We start from the raw sequence: 17,158 nt of genomic DNA, 5'->3' as shown, positions 1-17,158 counted from the left end.
TGACAATCAGTCGGCCCTTCACTGGGTCACCTGACAATCAGTTAGCCCCCTCACTGGGTCACCTGACAATCAGTCGGCTTCTTCACTGGGTCACCTGACAATCAGTCAGCCCCTCACTGGGTCACCTGACAATCAGTCAGCCCTTCACTGGGTCACCTGACAATCAGTTAGCCCCCTCACTGGGTCACCTGACAATCAGTTAGCCCCCTCACTGGGTCACCTGACAATCAGTCGGCCCCTTCACTGGGTCACCTGACAATCAGTCGGCCCCTGACAATCAGTCGGCCCCCTCACTGGGTCACCTGACAATCAGTCGGCCCCCTCACTGCGTCACCTGACAATCAGTCGGCCCCCTCACTGGGTCACCTGACAATCAGTCGGCCCCCTCACTGGATTACCTGACTGCTCTTTGAGGATTCGCTGAGCGATGCGGTCGATGGTCCCCAGTTTCTGGCTGAATGTGTCCAGGTACTCTCCCATGGCGCAGAAGTCGGGAGGCCGCGCCCGCAGCTTGTATCCAACGGCCACGTGCTTGACTGACTCGCCCACTTTGGTGAGCAGTGCCAGGCCTTGACGCTTGTTCAGGTCCTGTGGACACATCATGGGTTGAGAATGTGATCACATGTAATATTTCACTGTCTGGAGATGAGAGAATCCATTCATTTGATTTCCTAACACTGTGATCCAGGAGAGATGATCCAATCGGGACATTGCAATGTGACCAAGAGCCACGGGACCAAATTGCATGTGAGAAGAAAAGGGAAGATTATCTGTACAGTTTTGATGGACGACCACTTATAGCCTTGAGAGAGGTCATTTGTCTACTTGTGCTGGGAAAGTATTTGAGATTTGCATCCTTATTACTTTTCTTTTTTTACTGCATCAGCAGCAGACTGATTTATGGCTGCAGCTGACGTCCACAAAACACTTTTTCTTGAATGAAAACGGATTGCGGTGGCCTCACCTTGGCAGACAAGAAAGCGTTAAGATGTGGATTGAAGGAGAGGACCGGGTGGTCTGCAACCCGTTTGAGGAACTTATCCAGCGCTTTCATGCGCGTTTCCACAAACTCTTCCGAAAAACGATCCACCACGCCCTTCATCACAAACTTCTCTGGCAAAGGCTGGAAGAGGAGGAGAGGAAGGATAAATGATGCTTTTATATGTCAGCCAGGAGAACGCTGTGGATGAGGTCACCTACGGGGATGAGGTGGGTGGGCTGGCTGTCCTCCAGCTTCATCCTCAGCCAGTCGAAGTCTTGATACCGTCGCCGCACGCAATAATCGGGCAGGTCAAATTCCATCCGTGTCGTCTTGAGGGAAAATACACATGTTGCACCATTAGCCACTTAAAATACACATGTTGCACCATTAGCCACTTAAAATACACATGTTGCACCATTAGCCACTTAAAATACACATGTTGAACCATTAGCCACTTAAAATACACATGTTGCACCATTAGCCACTTAAAATACACATGTTGCACCATTAGCCACTTAAAATACACATGTTGCACCATTAGCCACTTGCTGTTAAAATACACATGTTCTTGCATTCAGCACACCTTACAACAGTGGTAATAAAAGATGCAACCTATGCTTAAAAGAGAAACTGTTTATTATATACCGCCCAGACCTGTCATCCCTCAACAAGCGCAGCGAGATTGTATCAGCATGTCGTCACAGAAGGAAACACCTCCTAGGTAACACATGAGCCAATCACCACGCCCCTACGCCTGCCTGTACCTACCCGTTCTGAGCCCTATATAAACCATGGTATGTGAATGCTTCTATTAAAATCTCCTGATGATTGAGGGAACCCCTCATGAAACAGGCCTGTAGAGATGAAGTAGTCTTGTGATTTTTTTCCCCACACATACATATATACAGGTATACACTACCGTTCAAAAGTTTGGGGTCACCCAAACAATTTTGTGGAATAGCCTTCATTTCTAAGAACAAGAATAGACTGTCGAGTTTCAGATGAAAGTTATCTTTTTCTGGCCATTTTGAGCGTTTAATTGACCCCACAAATGTGATGCTCCAGAAACTCAATCTGCTCAAAGGAAGGTCAGTTTTGTAGCTTCTGTAACGAGCTAAAGTGTTTTCAGATGTGTGAACATGATTGCACAAGGGTTTTCTAATCATCAATTAGCCTTCTGAGCCAATGAGCAAACACATTGTACCATTAGAACACTGGAGTGATAGTCGCTGGAAATGGGCCTCTATACACCTATGTAGATATTGCACCAAAAACCAGACATTTGCAGCTAGAATAGTCATTTACCACATTAGCAATGTATAGAGTGTATTTCTTTCAAGTTAAGACTAGTTTAAAGTTATCTTCATTGAAAAGTACAGTGCTTTTCCTTCAAAAATAAGGACATTTACATGTGACCACAAACTTTTGAACGGTAGTGTGTGTGTATATATATATATATATATATATATATATATATATATATATATATATATATATATATATATATATATATATATATATATATATATATATATATATATATATACATATACATATACATATATATATATACAAACCCTGTTTCCATATGAGTTGGGAAATGGTGTTAGATGTAAATATAAACGGAATACAATGATTTGCAAATAATTTTCAAGCCATATTCAGTTGAATATGCTACAAAGACAACATATTTGATGTTCAAACTGATAAACATTTTTTTTTGTGCAAATAATCATTAACTTTAGAATTTGATGGCAGCAACACGTGACAAAGAAGTTGGGAAAGGTGGCAATAAATACTGATAAAGTTGAGGAATGCTCATCAAACACTTATTTGGAACATCCCACAGGTGTGCAGGCTAATTGGGAACAGGTGGGTGCCATGATTGGGTATAAAAGTAGATTCCATGAAATGCTCAGTCATTCACAAACAAGGATGGGGCGAGGGTCACCACTTTGTCAACAAATGCCTGAGCAAATTGTTGAACAGTTTAAGAAAAACCTTTCTCAAGCAGCTATTGCAAGGAATTTAGGGATTTCACCATCTACGCTCCGTAATATCATCAAAGGGTTCAGAGAATGTGGAGAAATCACTGCACGTAAGCAGCTAAGCCTGTGACCTTCCATCCCTCAGGCTGTACTGCATCAACAAGCTACATCAGTGTGTAAAGGATATCACCACATGGGCTCAGGAACACTTCAGAAACCCACTGTCAGTAACTACAGTTGGTCGCTACATCTGTAAGTGCAAGTTAAAACTCTCCTATGCAAGGCGAAAACCGTTTATCAACAACACCCAGAAACGCCGTCGGCTTCGCTGGGCCTGAGCTCATCTAAGATGGACTGATACAAAGTGGAAAAGTGTTCTGTGGTTTGACGAGTCCACATTTCAAATTGTTTTTGGAAACTGTGGACGTCGTGTCCTCCGGACCAAAGAGGAAAAGAACCATCCGGATTGTTCTAGGCGCAAAGTGTAAAAGGCAGCATGTGTGATGGTATGGGGGTGTATTAGTGGCCAAGACATGGGTAACTTACACATCTGTGAAGGCACCATTAATGCTGAAAGGTACATACAGCTTTTGGAGCAACATATGTTTGCCATCCAAAAAGTTTATGAGTTTGAACATCAAATATGTTGTCTTTGTAGTGCATTCAATTGAATATGGCTTGAAAATGATTTGCAAATCATTGTATTCCGTTTATATTTACATCTAACACAATTTCCCAACTCATATGGAAACGGGGTTTGTGTATATATATATATATATATATATATATATATATATATATATATATATATATATATATATATATATATATATATATATCTATCAACTATAGTACATTATTAACCAGGGTGTGTTCACATCCTGTATAGTACATTATTAACCAGGGTGTGTTTACATCAACTATAGTACATTATTAACCAGGGTGTGTTCACATCCTATATCAACTATAGCACATTATTAACCTGGGTGTGTTCACATCCTATATCAACTATAGTACATTATTAACTTGGGTGTGTTCACATCCTATATCAACTATAGTACATTATTAACTTGGGTGTGTTCACATCCTATATAGTACATTATTAACCTGGGTGTGTTTACATCATATATAGTACATTATTAACCTGGGTGTGTTCACATCCTATATAGTACATTATTAACCAGGGTGTGTTCACATCTTATATAGTACATTATTAACCAGGGTGTGTTCACATCCTATATAGTACATTATTAACCAGGGTGTGTTCACATCTTATATAGTACATTATTAACCAGGGTGTGTTCACATCCTATGTATATGAACTAGAGTCCACAGTGCACGTGTGCAAATAGAGCACTGTTAAAAACCCTCACTTAATGCACACTATGTCTTCATATTTGCCTGGGATGTTTGTTTAAAGCCTTTCACCCTCAACACCCTAGTCACATAGCAACGGTCGCCATGACGCCAACAGGCCTGGACCTACAGTAAAGGAGGCGAGGCGATCAAGCTGGTAAATAGAAGCTATTGAATTTACCATTGAATCATTTTTCATAGGAGGGATTGAAAGAAGAAGCTGTGCCCAAAATGGAATGAATGTGTTTCTTCAGCCGAGAGAATGACTTGAGTTTATTACCACAGGATGATGTCATCATTTGTCAATAACTGATAGTCTGCTACTGTATTTGACCTCTGGAACAGATGACTGTTCTAGAAGTATGGCTTTATTTCATGGTAGAGAGAACTAAGATATTAATTAGGGAGAAGACTTTATAGACATTGTTTCCTATAAAATATATTTTAATAATATTTTTCAAAAATAAGTAACGGTCAAGGTAACTGTTCTTTAAAACTTAATAAAAAAGACTGTTTAAAATATAATTTTGGGTGTTAAATTGTGCTCAGCATCAGCAGTGAACTCCTAATAACTGTCTAAATAGTGCCTAATAACTGAGATTAATTCAATCAATCAAAGTTGACTTATATAGCCCTAAATCACGAGTGTCTCAAAGGGCTGCACAAGCCACAACCACATCCTGGGCTCAGATCCCACATCAGGGCAAGGAAAAACTCAATGTCCCGATGGAATGACAATGAGAACCTTGGAGGGGACCGCAGATGTTCACTTTAACACACATTTTTCTCTTGGAAGAGAAAAAGGAGGCCACCATTTGGGAAAGGGATTTAGTGAAACACGCAACAATCAGGCTTGTGCAAAATTCAGATTTCTGAATTTGAATTGAAATGACTGCACACCACGGGATCATTTACAAGTGGAATTGAATTCATTGCAATTCAGAGAAATGTCTTATAGTCGTGTTACAAGAGGAATTTGTCTAACAAAGGTTTTTGTTAGACAATACTTACAAAGACTAAAATTAGACATAAAAATGTGAAATTATTTCCCATCATTTTAGGTCACAAATTCCGTGACTTTTAGTTTTAGATCTACAAAATTGGCTAAAATGCAGATAGTTAGCATGCTAACTGTTACTTATGTCTTTTATAGAAGACACTTCTATTTTTAAAGGGGCTGTTTGCAACTTTCTCAGAGTTAAAACCACAAACATCTTAGTGGTTTATTGGAAAATATGTGTTTATATTTTTACAATTACAAATTATGTTGGATAAAAATAGCCTAAGGAATTTGCGTGTCACTCACTTCACACGTGCACGCACTGCACGCGTACACTCACTGCACGCGTGCACTCACTGCACGCGTGCACTCACTGCACGCGTGCACTCACTGCACGCGTGCACTCACTGCACGCGTGCACTCACTGCACGCGTACACTCACTGCACACAATCACTGCACACAATCACTGCACACGTACGCTCACTGCACACGTACTCACTGCATGCACACACTCACTGCATGCACACACTCACTGCACACGTACGCTCACTGCACACGTACGCTCACTGCACACGTACGCTCACTGCACACGTGCGCTCACTGCACACGTGCGCTCACTGCAAACCCACATTATCAATTGGAATTTCATTGAATTTGACTTCCCTCATTTCAAATTGGCATTGCAAATCTAACTCCTGTTTGCAACCTCAATTCAATTTCCAGTGAAAACTTTGAATTTGAGAGACATTCTCAACTACTTTGGGAGTTTTGCACAAGCCTGCGGTCACTTAAATACGGGAATTCCGTTTCTTAAAGAAAAAATGAATGATTGGTAGGTTGGCCGAACATAAGCAGTTCCTAGGGCTTGACCATGTCACCATGACGGAAGTAAACAACAGACCATTGTGGACACTCTGTAGGTGATGTAGGTCTCCATGGTAGAGACGTGCTTCTTTGGGTCGTCCACCGTGACAAACAGATCACGGGTTTCAGTGGAAACGTAGTGGTCTCGTGGGTCGGATTCCAGGTCGTCGTCCAGCTGCAGCCTGTTGAACAGTGAGGACGTAGAGGCGGGACTCGGCGTGTCCACTGGCGTGCCATTGGACAGCCCTGCCTCCTGAGAAGACAGATGTATATATCTTTAAAAAGGCTGAGGAAGAGGAAGGGCAAACAAAGGGGTGATAGAATGATGCTGATTCAGTTGTTTGTTGCTGTGAATGAAGCTATTGTTGGCGTCCCGCTTATGTGCTCGCCTTGCACCATGCATCATGTGACCCAACATCTGCAGTCACCCTAACTGAGTGATGGCTGAGGCAAGAGAAATGGAGCAAACATTGCACTGTAATTATAGCAAAAGTGAACACAACTTAGTTTTCCCACTCAGAGACTAAAGAAATGAACGCCCCAAGTCTTTGCTTTGTAGTGCCAACACTTAAAAGGAGGCTGCGCTGGCAAATACAAAAAATATAAGAGATTATTTTGAGGTCAACCAGCATCCTGGAATTCAGATTTTACTGCATTAGTCCCACGTTTGTTTTGAAGCCAACAGAAAGTGTTGAGAATCTCTTGGTCTTCCCTCCTTTCCTCCTCCCTCGGGTTCAGAGTGTTTTTTCCCTTTTACACTGCGGCACAAACCCCTAAACTTGTAATCACAGCCCACGTAATTGCAGTGGCTTGCATCATTGTATCACAGGGAGGAACAGCCAGGCCACTCACTCACAGAAAATAACACATTGAGAGTCCAGAAATGTATTTGTTTCTTTAAAAAGAAAATCTGGCAGACGTGTTGGTGTCATTTTAGTGCTGCCTCATTGGAATTACATTTGTTGCACATTTTTTGGCCACGAGTGTTACCCAGAAGGTTAGCAACTAACTATGGCAAACCTGGTATTTGAACACATTTCCTAATTATCCAAAGAGCAAAAAACATAATTGTGTGGTACCTCAACTTAAGAGTGTTTAAGATAAGAGCTGTTTCTTGGCTAATTGTTATGCTTTAAGTTGGAAGCAAACATTTGAGTTACAAGCACCCTTGCCATTAGTTGGCGTAGAAAATGCCACAGTGAACCCCGTAAGTCCGCCCAAAACAGCTGGTCTTAATTAGCATTAGCTTGCCATCTCCACTCAGGCATTAAAGGCCTACTGAAAGCCACTACTAGCGACCACGCAGTCTGATAGTTTATATATCAATGATGAAATCTTAACATTGCAACACATGCCAATACGGCCGGGTTAACTTATAAAGTGACATTTTAAATTTCCCGGGAAATATCCGGCTGAAACGTCGCGGTATGATGACGTATGCGCGTGACGTAGTCAGTTAAACGGAAGTTATGGTACCCCGTAGAATCCTATACAAAAAGCTCTGTTTTAATTTCATAATTCCACAGTATTCTGGACATCTTTTGCAATTTGTTTAATGAACAATGAAGGCTGCAAAGAAGAAAGTTGTAGGTGGGATCGGTGTATTAGCAGCGGACTACAGCAACACAACCAGGAGGACTTTGTTGGAGAGCAGACGCGCTAGCCGGCGACCTCACCTTGACTTCCTACGTCTCCGAGCCGCCAAACGCATCGGGTGAAGTCCTTCGTCCTTCCGTCGATCGCTGGAACGCAGGTGAGCACGGGTGTTGATGAGCAGATGAAGGCTGGCTGGCGTAGGTGGAGAGCTAATGTTTTTAGCATAGCTCTGTGAGGTCCGGTTGCTAAGTAGGCTTCAATGGCGTCGTTAGCACAGCATTGTTAACCTTCGCCAGCCTGGAAAGCATTAACCGTGTATTTACATGTCCACGGTTTAATAGTATTGTTGATTTTCTATCTATCCTTCCAGTCAGGGGTTTATTTTTTTTGTTTCTATATGCAGTTAAAGCACGATGCTATCACGTTAGCTCGTAGCTAAAGCGTTTCGCCGATGGTTTGTCGTGGAGATAAAAGGCACTGAATGTCCATTTCGCGTTCTCGACTCTCATTTTCAAGAGGATATAGTATCCCAGGTGGTTTAAAATACAAATCCGTGATCCACAATAGAAAAAGGAGAGAGTGTGGAATCCAATGAGTCAGCTTGTACCTAAGTTACGGTCAGAGCGGAAAAAAAAATGTATTTCACTGCATTCTAGTCCGTCACTCTAACGTTCCTCGTCCACGAATCTTTCATCCTCGCTCAAATTAATGGGGTAATGGTCCGAATAGCTCTAGCTGCGTTGAAAACAATAGGAAAATATGAGGGAGTGAACAACTGACAACGTCACGCTACTTCCGGTAGGGGCAAGGTTTTTTTTTAATCAGAGACCAAAAGTTGCGAACTTTATCGACGTTGTTCTATACTAAATCCTTTCAGCAAAAATATGGCAATATCGCAAAATGATCAAGTATGACACATAGAATGGATCTGCTATCCCTGTTTAAATAAAAAAATGTCATTTGGGGCGGTATAGCTCGGTTGGTAGAGCGGCCGTGCCAGCAACTTGAGGGTTGCAGGTTCGATCCCCGCTTCCGCCATCCTAGTCACTGCCGTTGTGTCCTTGGGCAAGACACTTTACCCACCTGCTCCCAGTGCCACCCACACTGGTTTGAATGTAACTTAGATATTGGGTTTCACTATGTAAAGCGCTTTGAGTCACTTGAGAAAAAGCGCTATATAAATGTAATTCACTTCACTTCACTTCAGTAGGCCTTTAAAAAAAGAATAGACCTAAAAATGAGCGATCATCAATCTTCACTATGACGTCCCTTTTGTTACTTGAGTGACATTCACGGCACCCGAGGGTCTAGTGAGATGATGCTGCCAGATCATTGTTAAGAAAAAACGACCGTCAGGAAGGCGAGAAACACTTTTTATTACAACAGACTCTCGCGTCGTACCTGCTGTCAAAACCCTAAAGACCGACCGCACAGTTCATGTCTTCACAATAAAAGTACTGCTCCATCCTGCCTGCACTAACAAAATAAGAACAAGCTAGCAAGCTACAGAGTTTGCTGTGAATGTATTTCTTACGAAGTGTATAAAAACAAATATTGAAGGTGGACAAAGAGGAAGCTAAAAAGCAACCACCGATAGAAAATGGATGGATATTTATTCAATTAATGAATTATTGAAAATGATGAATTGACTTAGAATCGGGATGAATAACAATCGCGATTCGGATTTGAATCGATCTTTTGTGCACTTCGAGCAAAAATGATCAATTATTGCATACTAACAAAGCACTACCACTTTTTTTGTCAAACTATCCCACACATACAAGATACACTGAGTTGTTTAAATAATAACCCTTGCTATCACATTGATATTAACAATAATAATAATAATAACAACCCTTGCTATCACAATGATATTAATAATAATAACAACCCTTGCTATCACAATGATATTAATAATAATAATAATAACAACCCTTGCTATCACAATGATATTAATAATAATAATAATAATAACAACCCTTGCTATCACAATGATATTAATAATAATAATAATATCAAAACCCTTGCTATCACAATGGGTGGCGTGGCGAAGTTGGTAGAGTGGCCGTGCCAGCAATCGGAGGGTTGCTGGTTACTGGGGTTCAATCCCCACCTTCTACCATCCTAGTCACGTCCGTTGTGTCCTTGGGCAAGACACTTCACCCTTGCTCCTGATGGCAGCTGGTTAGCGCCTTGCATGGCAGCTCCCGCCATCAGTGTGTGAATGTGTGTGTGAATGTGGAAATAGTGCCAAAGCGCTTTGAGTACCTTGAAGGTAGAAAAGCGCTATACAAGTATAACCCATTTATTATTTATCATTTAATGATATTATTAATAATAATAATAATAACCCTTGCTATCACAATGATATTAACAATAATAATAACAACCCTTGCTATCACAATTATATTAATAATAACAACCCTTGCTATCACAATGATATTAACAATAATAATAATAACCCTTGCTATCACAATGATATTAACAATAATAATAATAACCCTTGCTATCACAATGATATTAACAATAATAATAATAACCCTTGCTATCACAATGATATTAACAATAATAATAACAACCCTTGCTATCACAATTATATTAATAATAACAACCCTTGCTGTCACAATGATATTTGTATTTCAAAATGGTTAAGTTTGAAATTTAGCACCAACAGGTTAGTAAACATGAATGAATGAAAGCACCATCACTGCTCTTTTCCCTCACTTCTGTCCAGCGACGTGGAGCCTACCTTGTGGCCCCCAGGGGTGACGCTGCCATGTGGCCCCGGGGACAGAGGCTCCTCGGCGGCGGACAGCGGGTGGACAATGTCTGCGAGGTGCTTCTGCCCCGAGCTGGCCAGGCCTCGCGGGGCGCCGACACTCATGGCGCAGCAGGCGGGGAGCGGAGGCCAAATTTACCGCGACTATTAGTTGTTTGTCCGCTCCTCGGCTCCTCGGCTCCTAAGCTCCGTGTGTCTTCCTGCAGCTTGGAGCCGCTATTTGCTCTGGTAGTCAGCACAGCTCTACTGCGCAGCTGCGGAAGTTAAACGCTGAGAGACCGGAAGTAAACACCGTGACTGTCTGTGACAACGAGACGCGCACAATTACTTTGAATAACGTATGTATTTTCTCCCGTTAAATGGAGTTTGTAGTATCACAATGTGTTTGATAACAGTATGTATTTTATGTTTTTGAATTTGAAGGTTTGTCATATTTGTAATCAGGCATCCGCACGGACACCTTAGTACGGCGCCCGAGAGAATCACCGCGCGAGGACACAAGAAAGCAGACACGTGGTAGGCGACACGTTGCAGGCAAATAAAGCAAAGACTTACTTTATTATCTCCAAAGACTTACTTTATTATCTCCACTTAATCTGTCTTTTCCCTCGTCGATATGACCGCTAATCCTCCAGGACCAGGTAAACTTACTCCCTGTGCGAGTATGACGGCAGCGTCTTCTTGTGCTTTGTCCTTATCAAGCCTGCCGAACTATTTCACTCTTTTGCTGTCCGTGCTCTTTAAACTCAATACCATTTAAAGCTGACACCAAAACTCTGCTTAATTCTATGGAGATTGTACTCATGTATGTATTTATGATATTACACCAATTTGTTGGCTTCTACAACTGTTAGTTAACCATAGGACAGGTTGTACAACTGTTAGTTAACCATAGGACTGGTTGTACCACTGTTAGTTAACCATAGGACTGGTTGTACCACTGTTAGTTAACCATAGGACTGGTTGTACCACTGTTAGTTAACCATAGGACTGGCTCTACAACTGTTAATTAACCATAGGACTGGTTGTACAACTGTTAGTTAACCATAGGACTGGTTGTACCACTGTTAGTTAACCATAGGACTGGTTGTACCACTGTTAGTTAACCATAGGACTGGCTCTACAACTGTTAATTAACCATAGGACTGGTTGTACCACTGTTAATTAACCATAAACTGTTAGTTAACCATAGGACTGGTTGTACAACTGTTAATTAACCATAGGACTGGTTCTACAACTGTTAGTTAACCATAGGACTGGTTGTACAACTGTTAGTTAACCATAGGACTGGTTGTACCACTGTTAATTAACCATAGGACTGGTTGTACCACTGTTAGTTAACCATAGGGCTGGTTGTACCACTGTTAATTAACCATATGACTGGTTGTACAACTGTTAGTTAACCATAGGACTGGTTGTACAACTGTTAATTAACCATACGACTGGTTGTACCACTGTTAATTAACCATAGGACTGGTTGTACAACTGTTAGTTAACCATAGGACTGGTTGTACAACTGTTAATTAACCATAGGACTGGTTCTACAACTGTTAGTTAACCATAGGACTGGTTGTACAACTGTTAGTTAACCATAGGACTGGTTGGACCACTGTTAATTAACCATAGGACTGGTTGTACCACTGTTAGTTAACCATAGGGCTGGTTGTACCACTGTTAATTAACCATAGGACTGGTTGTACAACTGTTAGTTAACCATAGGACTGGTTGTACAACTGTTAATTAACCATAGGACTGGTTCTACAACTGTTAGTTAACCATAGGACTGGTTGTACAACTGTTAGTTAACCATAGGACTGGTTGTACCACTGTTAATTAACCATAGGACTGGTTGTACAACTGTTAATTAACCATAGGACTGGTTCTACAACTGTTAGTTAACCATAGGACTGGTTGTACAACTGTTAATTAACCATAGGACTGGTTGTACAACTGTTAGTTAACCATAGGACTGGCTCTACAACTGTTAGTTAACATGGGGCTGGTTGTACAACTGTTAGTTAACCATAGGACTGGTTGTACCACTGTTAGTTAACCATAGGACTGGTTCTACAACTGTTAGTTAACCATAGGACTGGTTGTACCACTGTTAGTTAACCATAGGACTGGTTCTACAACTGTTAGTTAACCATAGGGCTGGGTCCAACACATTGTTGTGACGTCAGAAATATGTTTTTGTCAGCTGTGGTCCCTATGGCTGCAGCGGTACTCAGTTGTAAAACACTTTTCCACCACTTGTGGCAGTAATCACAATATCAGACAAACAGAAGAAGTCTAGAGCTAAAGTCTGATAAGTTTCATAAGCGCACAAATTATGACTAAAGAGGTGAAAGCTGTATTTTTATTTGCACATATATTTTGCTGACAGTATATTTTAGAAACATACATGTTATTTGGAATGTAGTTATTTTAGCACTGCATAATCAGTTTTAATGAGTTACTTCTTGTGCAGTATATTTGATTAGTATTTATTTTTGTAATCAGCCTGACCTAAGCCATGATGGATTAGTCTACATTTTAGTTTCCTTTTTCATGACCCTAGAAAACATATTTGCCTGGGAAGCCTTATCGAAGCGATGATAAGGTCATATCTGCTTTTTAAAGGGCTGCCACACCAATAGAAGTGTGTGGACAACAAGGGAGACTATGTCAGGGAAAAAAACCCACACATGGTCAAATTGGAGCATTGTAGTCAGCCTATGAGCTTCTCAGCTCACCCTCGTACATACACAATCTGCTTATGGGTGTATTCAGAGTTGCATGTGTATTAAATACCACTGTACTAGTAATTATGTTCTTTTACTAACTGCAGTCTTCCAGAATAAGGCCCGAGTACAAATCCTGGCTGAGCTGGAGAAAGAGAGAAAACGCTTGATGCAGAATCCGTCCATGACCACTCCAGGAGCCAGGTAGCTGAGTATCACAATGTCCATTAAAGTAACACTAACCAGGTAGCTGAGTATCACAATGTCCATTAAAGTCCCACTAACCAGGTAGCTGAGTATCACAATGTCCATTAAAGTAACACTAACCAGGTAGCTGAGTATCACAATGTCCATTAAAGTCACACTAACCAGGTAGCTGAGTATCACAATGTCCATTAAAGTAACACTAACCAGGTAGCTTAGTATCACAATGTCCATTAAAGTCACACTAACCAGGTAGCTGAGTATCACAGTGTCCATTAAAGTCACACTAACCAGGTAGCTGAGTCTCACAATGTCCATTAAAGTCACACTAACCAGGTAGCTGAGTATCACAATGTCCATTAAAGTCACACTAACCAGGTAGCTGAGTATCACAATGTCAATTAAAGTCACACTAACCAGGTAGCTGAGTATCACAATGTCCATTAAAGTCACACTAACCAGGTAGCTGAGTATCACAATGTCCATTAAAGTCACAGGTAGCTGAGTATCACAATGTCCATTAAAGTCACACTAACCAGGTAGCTGAGTATCACAATGTCCATTAAAGTCACACTAACCAGGTAGCTGAGTGTCACAATGTCCATTAAAGTCACACTAACCAGGTAGCTGAGTGTCACAATGTCCATTAAAGTCACACTAACCAGGTAGCTGAGTATCACAATGTCCATTAAAGTCACACTAACCAGGTAGCTGAGTATCACAATGTCCATTAAAGTAACACTAACCAGGTAGCTTAGTATCACAATGTCCATTAAAGTCACACTAACCAGGTAGCTGAGTATCACAGTGTCCATTAAAGTCACACTAACCAGGTAGCTGAGTCTCACAATGTCCATTAAAGTCACACTAACCAGGTAGCTGAGTATCACAATGTCCATTAAAGTCACACTAACCAGGTAGCTGAGTATCACAGTGTCCATTAAAGTCACACTAACCAGGTAGCTGAGTATCACAATGTCCATTAAAGTCACACTAACCAGGTAGCTGAGTATCACAATGTCCATTAAAGTCACACTAACCAGGTAGCTGAGTATCACAATGTCCATTAAAGTCACACTAACCAGGTAGCTGAGTATCACAGTGTCCATTAACCTGTCCCTCCAGAAATATGCAATGTCGCAATTCAACCGTTCCCCGTGAATTATGCCCGCACATTTAGGCCAATCCACGTTGCGTAGCTCAGACCGATATCCGATATTCCGATATTGTCCAAATCTTAATTACCGATTCCGATATCAACCGATTTATACAGTCGTGGAATTAACACATTAGTATGCCGAATTGTGTTGTGATGCCCCGCTGGATGCATTCAACAATGTAACTTTACCATGAATTAATTAACGTGGACCCCGACTTAAACAAGTTGAAAAACTTATTGGGGTGATACCATTTAGTGGTCAATTGTACGGAATATGTACTGTACTGTGCAATCTACTAATACGAGTTTCAATCAGTCAATCAAAAACAAGGTTTTCCAAAATAAGATAACTTCAAATCAAGTTATGGAAAAAAGTGCCAACATGGCACTGCAATATTTATTATTGAAGTCACAAAGTGCATTATTTTTTTTAACATGCCTCAAAACAGCTTGGAATTTGGGACATACTCTCCCTGAGATAATCCTGATACCCACTACAACTATGGGAAATACTATACTTTGACTTTCACAAAGTGCATTATTTTTTATTTCTTTTAAACATGCCTTAAAACAACAGCTACAAAAACAATGAAGGCACACAGCTTCAGTCCAGAGTATACTAGAGCATACTTGCCAACCTTGAGACCTCCGAATTCGGGAGATGGTGGTAGCGGGGGGGTGTATATTGTAGCGTCCCGGAAGAGTTAGTGCTGCAAGGGGTTGTGGGTATTTGTTCTGTTGTGTTTATGTTGTGTTACGGTGCGGATGTTCTCCCGAAATGTGTTTGTCATTCTTGTTTGGTGTGGGTTCACAGTGTGGCGCATATTTGTAACAGTGTTAAAGTTGTTTATACGGCTACCCTCAGTGTGGCCTGTATGGCTGTTGATCAAGTATGCCTTGCATTCACTTGTGTGTGTGTAAAAGCCGCATGTATTATGTGACTGGGCCGGCACACTGTTTGTATGGACCTGACGACAGGTTGTAGAGGACGCTAAAGGCAGTGCCTTTAAGGCACACCCCCTTTATTGTTGTCCGGGTGGAAATCGGGAGAAATTCGGGTGAATGGTTGCCCCGGGAGAATTTCGGGAGGGGCACTGAAATTCGGGAGTCTCCCGGGAAAATCGTGAGGGTTGGCAAGTATGCCCTACGTTCGTGTTTTACCGGATATGTACCGCTACGTACAGCGGCGTTTTAAAAAGTCATTAATTTTACTTTTTGAAACCGATACCGATAATTTCTGATATTACATTTTAAAGCATTTATCGGCCGATAATATCGGCAGGCTGATATTATCGGACATCTCTACTGTCAACAGTTCACAAATGCTCTTAACTTGCAGGCGTAAATGTGTTGGAACATAAGTGAAGGGTTAAGTTGAGCAAACACTTCAAGCATACACAGAAAATGCAATGATGGAGGACAAGGCAGACAGCAGACAATAAGGAAGCCATTGGTGGTGTTTCTTTTTATAATGACAGTATAATTATTATATATATATATTATATAACTATTTCAAATAAACCTCTATAAAAAAATGTAGGTCTGGGTTAGTTTTTTCCTCACTTCAACTGACAAATGTGTGAAGAATGTACTACCAACCTGATAAGTCAGAAAGAGATTCTATCTCCTCACAGGAATGAGACAAAAATACAACCTTACCTACAGTCTGATTAATTATTACTATGATTGGTAATAATGAATGAATACATTTGACAGCGAGTATGTGCCATCTAGCGTGTACTTGAACTCTGCTTTAACGCAGTATTTGTTTTCCTTTAAAACCTGTGACATTTGAGGTCACCAGGAACACTTCAACCACGGATAATCAAATCATAGGTCGATTCAATGTTGTTGGACAAAGAAAATTAGCCTCAAAACATTGCAACCTTCTTGATTTAAACATGGCAAGAGTATGTAGAACAGTCCTTAGGTCAGGAAGTTAAAAAGACTTCTTTTGTGAGGAGGTGACTCCTTTAAGGTAATTATTGACCTAATGTACACCCTCAGAAATGTCATTTAAAAGTGATTGATTGTCATTTCTCATCTAAGAGCCCCTGCTCTTTTCTTCCTCATATTCATCTTACAGCAGCCCGATTTCTCGGCCCAGCATGAAGGAGTTCCGGGACAGTGCAGAGCAACAACACATTGTTGTCCAGCAGAAAGCAGCCCTGCAGGTGATGCACCTTCTTTAATGACGCCATAATCCATCATCTAAGACACAGGTGAAACTAGTGTGCGCTCTTTCCTTGCAGCATGCACACGCACACTCGTCAGGCTTCTTCATCACTCAGGACTCCTCATTCGGTAACCTCATCCTCCCTGTGATTCCACGCCTGGACCCTGAGTCGTGACGCACACTCCCAGGTTTCTTATCATGTGACCACATACAACATACCAAGACTGTACACCAGTCTTCCATGCCATCACTACCAAACATAGGGCTCATTATTTTCTACACATTGAATTGTTTGGAATGCTGTCTAGGTAATAAAATTCTAATATTCAA

General features: G+C 41.1%; 2 protein-coding genes across 3 annotated transcripts in view; one reads left to right on the top strand and one right to left on the bottom strand.

The window, feature by feature from the left end:
- LOC133638805 (sorting nexin-30-like) overlaps window positions 1–10,794 on the bottom strand; it is a 23,270-nt gene extending 12,476 nt beyond the window's left edge. The window contains exons 1-5 of the mRNA XM_062031775.1: window positions 10,537–10,794; window positions 6,229–6,444; window positions 1,201–1,311; window positions 965–1,123; window positions 399–588 (exon numbers count right to left, since the gene is read on the bottom strand). Of these exons, the coding sequence (XP_061887759.1) occupies window positions 399–588; window positions 965–1,123; window positions 1,201–1,311; window positions 6,229–6,444; window positions 10,537–10,671 (811 nt within the window). The 5' untranslated portion in view covers window positions 10,672–10,794. The remainder of the gene's footprint in view (window positions 1–398; window positions 589–964; window positions 1,124–1,200; window positions 1,312–6,228; window positions 6,445–10,536) is intronic.
- On the top strand, window positions 10,756–17,158 carry LOC133638806 (SOSS complex subunit C-like). Of its 2 annotated transcripts, none has more exons than XM_062031776.1 (5): window positions 10,756–10,904; window positions 10,990–11,207; window positions 13,397–13,493; window positions 16,739–16,826; window positions 16,905–17,158. In XM_062031776.1, the coding sequence occupies exons 2-5, from the start codon at window positions 11,183–11,185 to the stop codon at window positions 17,001–17,003; spliced, it is 309 nt and encodes a 102-aa protein (XP_061887760.1). In that variant the 5' UTR covers window positions 10,756–10,904; window positions 10,990–11,182; the 3' UTR covers window positions 17,004–17,158. The 2 variants fall into 2 exon arrangements, with proteins under 2 accessions (XP_061887760.1, XP_061887762.1); XM_062031778.1 differs by having other exon boundaries at window positions 10,788–10,904; window positions 11,011–11,207.

This window comes from Entelurus aequoreus, linkage group LG21 (genome assembly GCF_033978785.1).
Source record: "Entelurus aequoreus isolate RoL-2023_Sb linkage group LG21, RoL_Eaeq_v1.1, whole genome shotgun sequence".
NCBI lineage: Eukaryota > Metazoa > Chordata > Actinopteri > Syngnathiformes > Syngnathidae > Entelurus > Entelurus aequoreus.
Note: the sequence above shows the minus strand (reverse complement) of the source record. Positions and strands in the feature narration are given on the sequence as shown.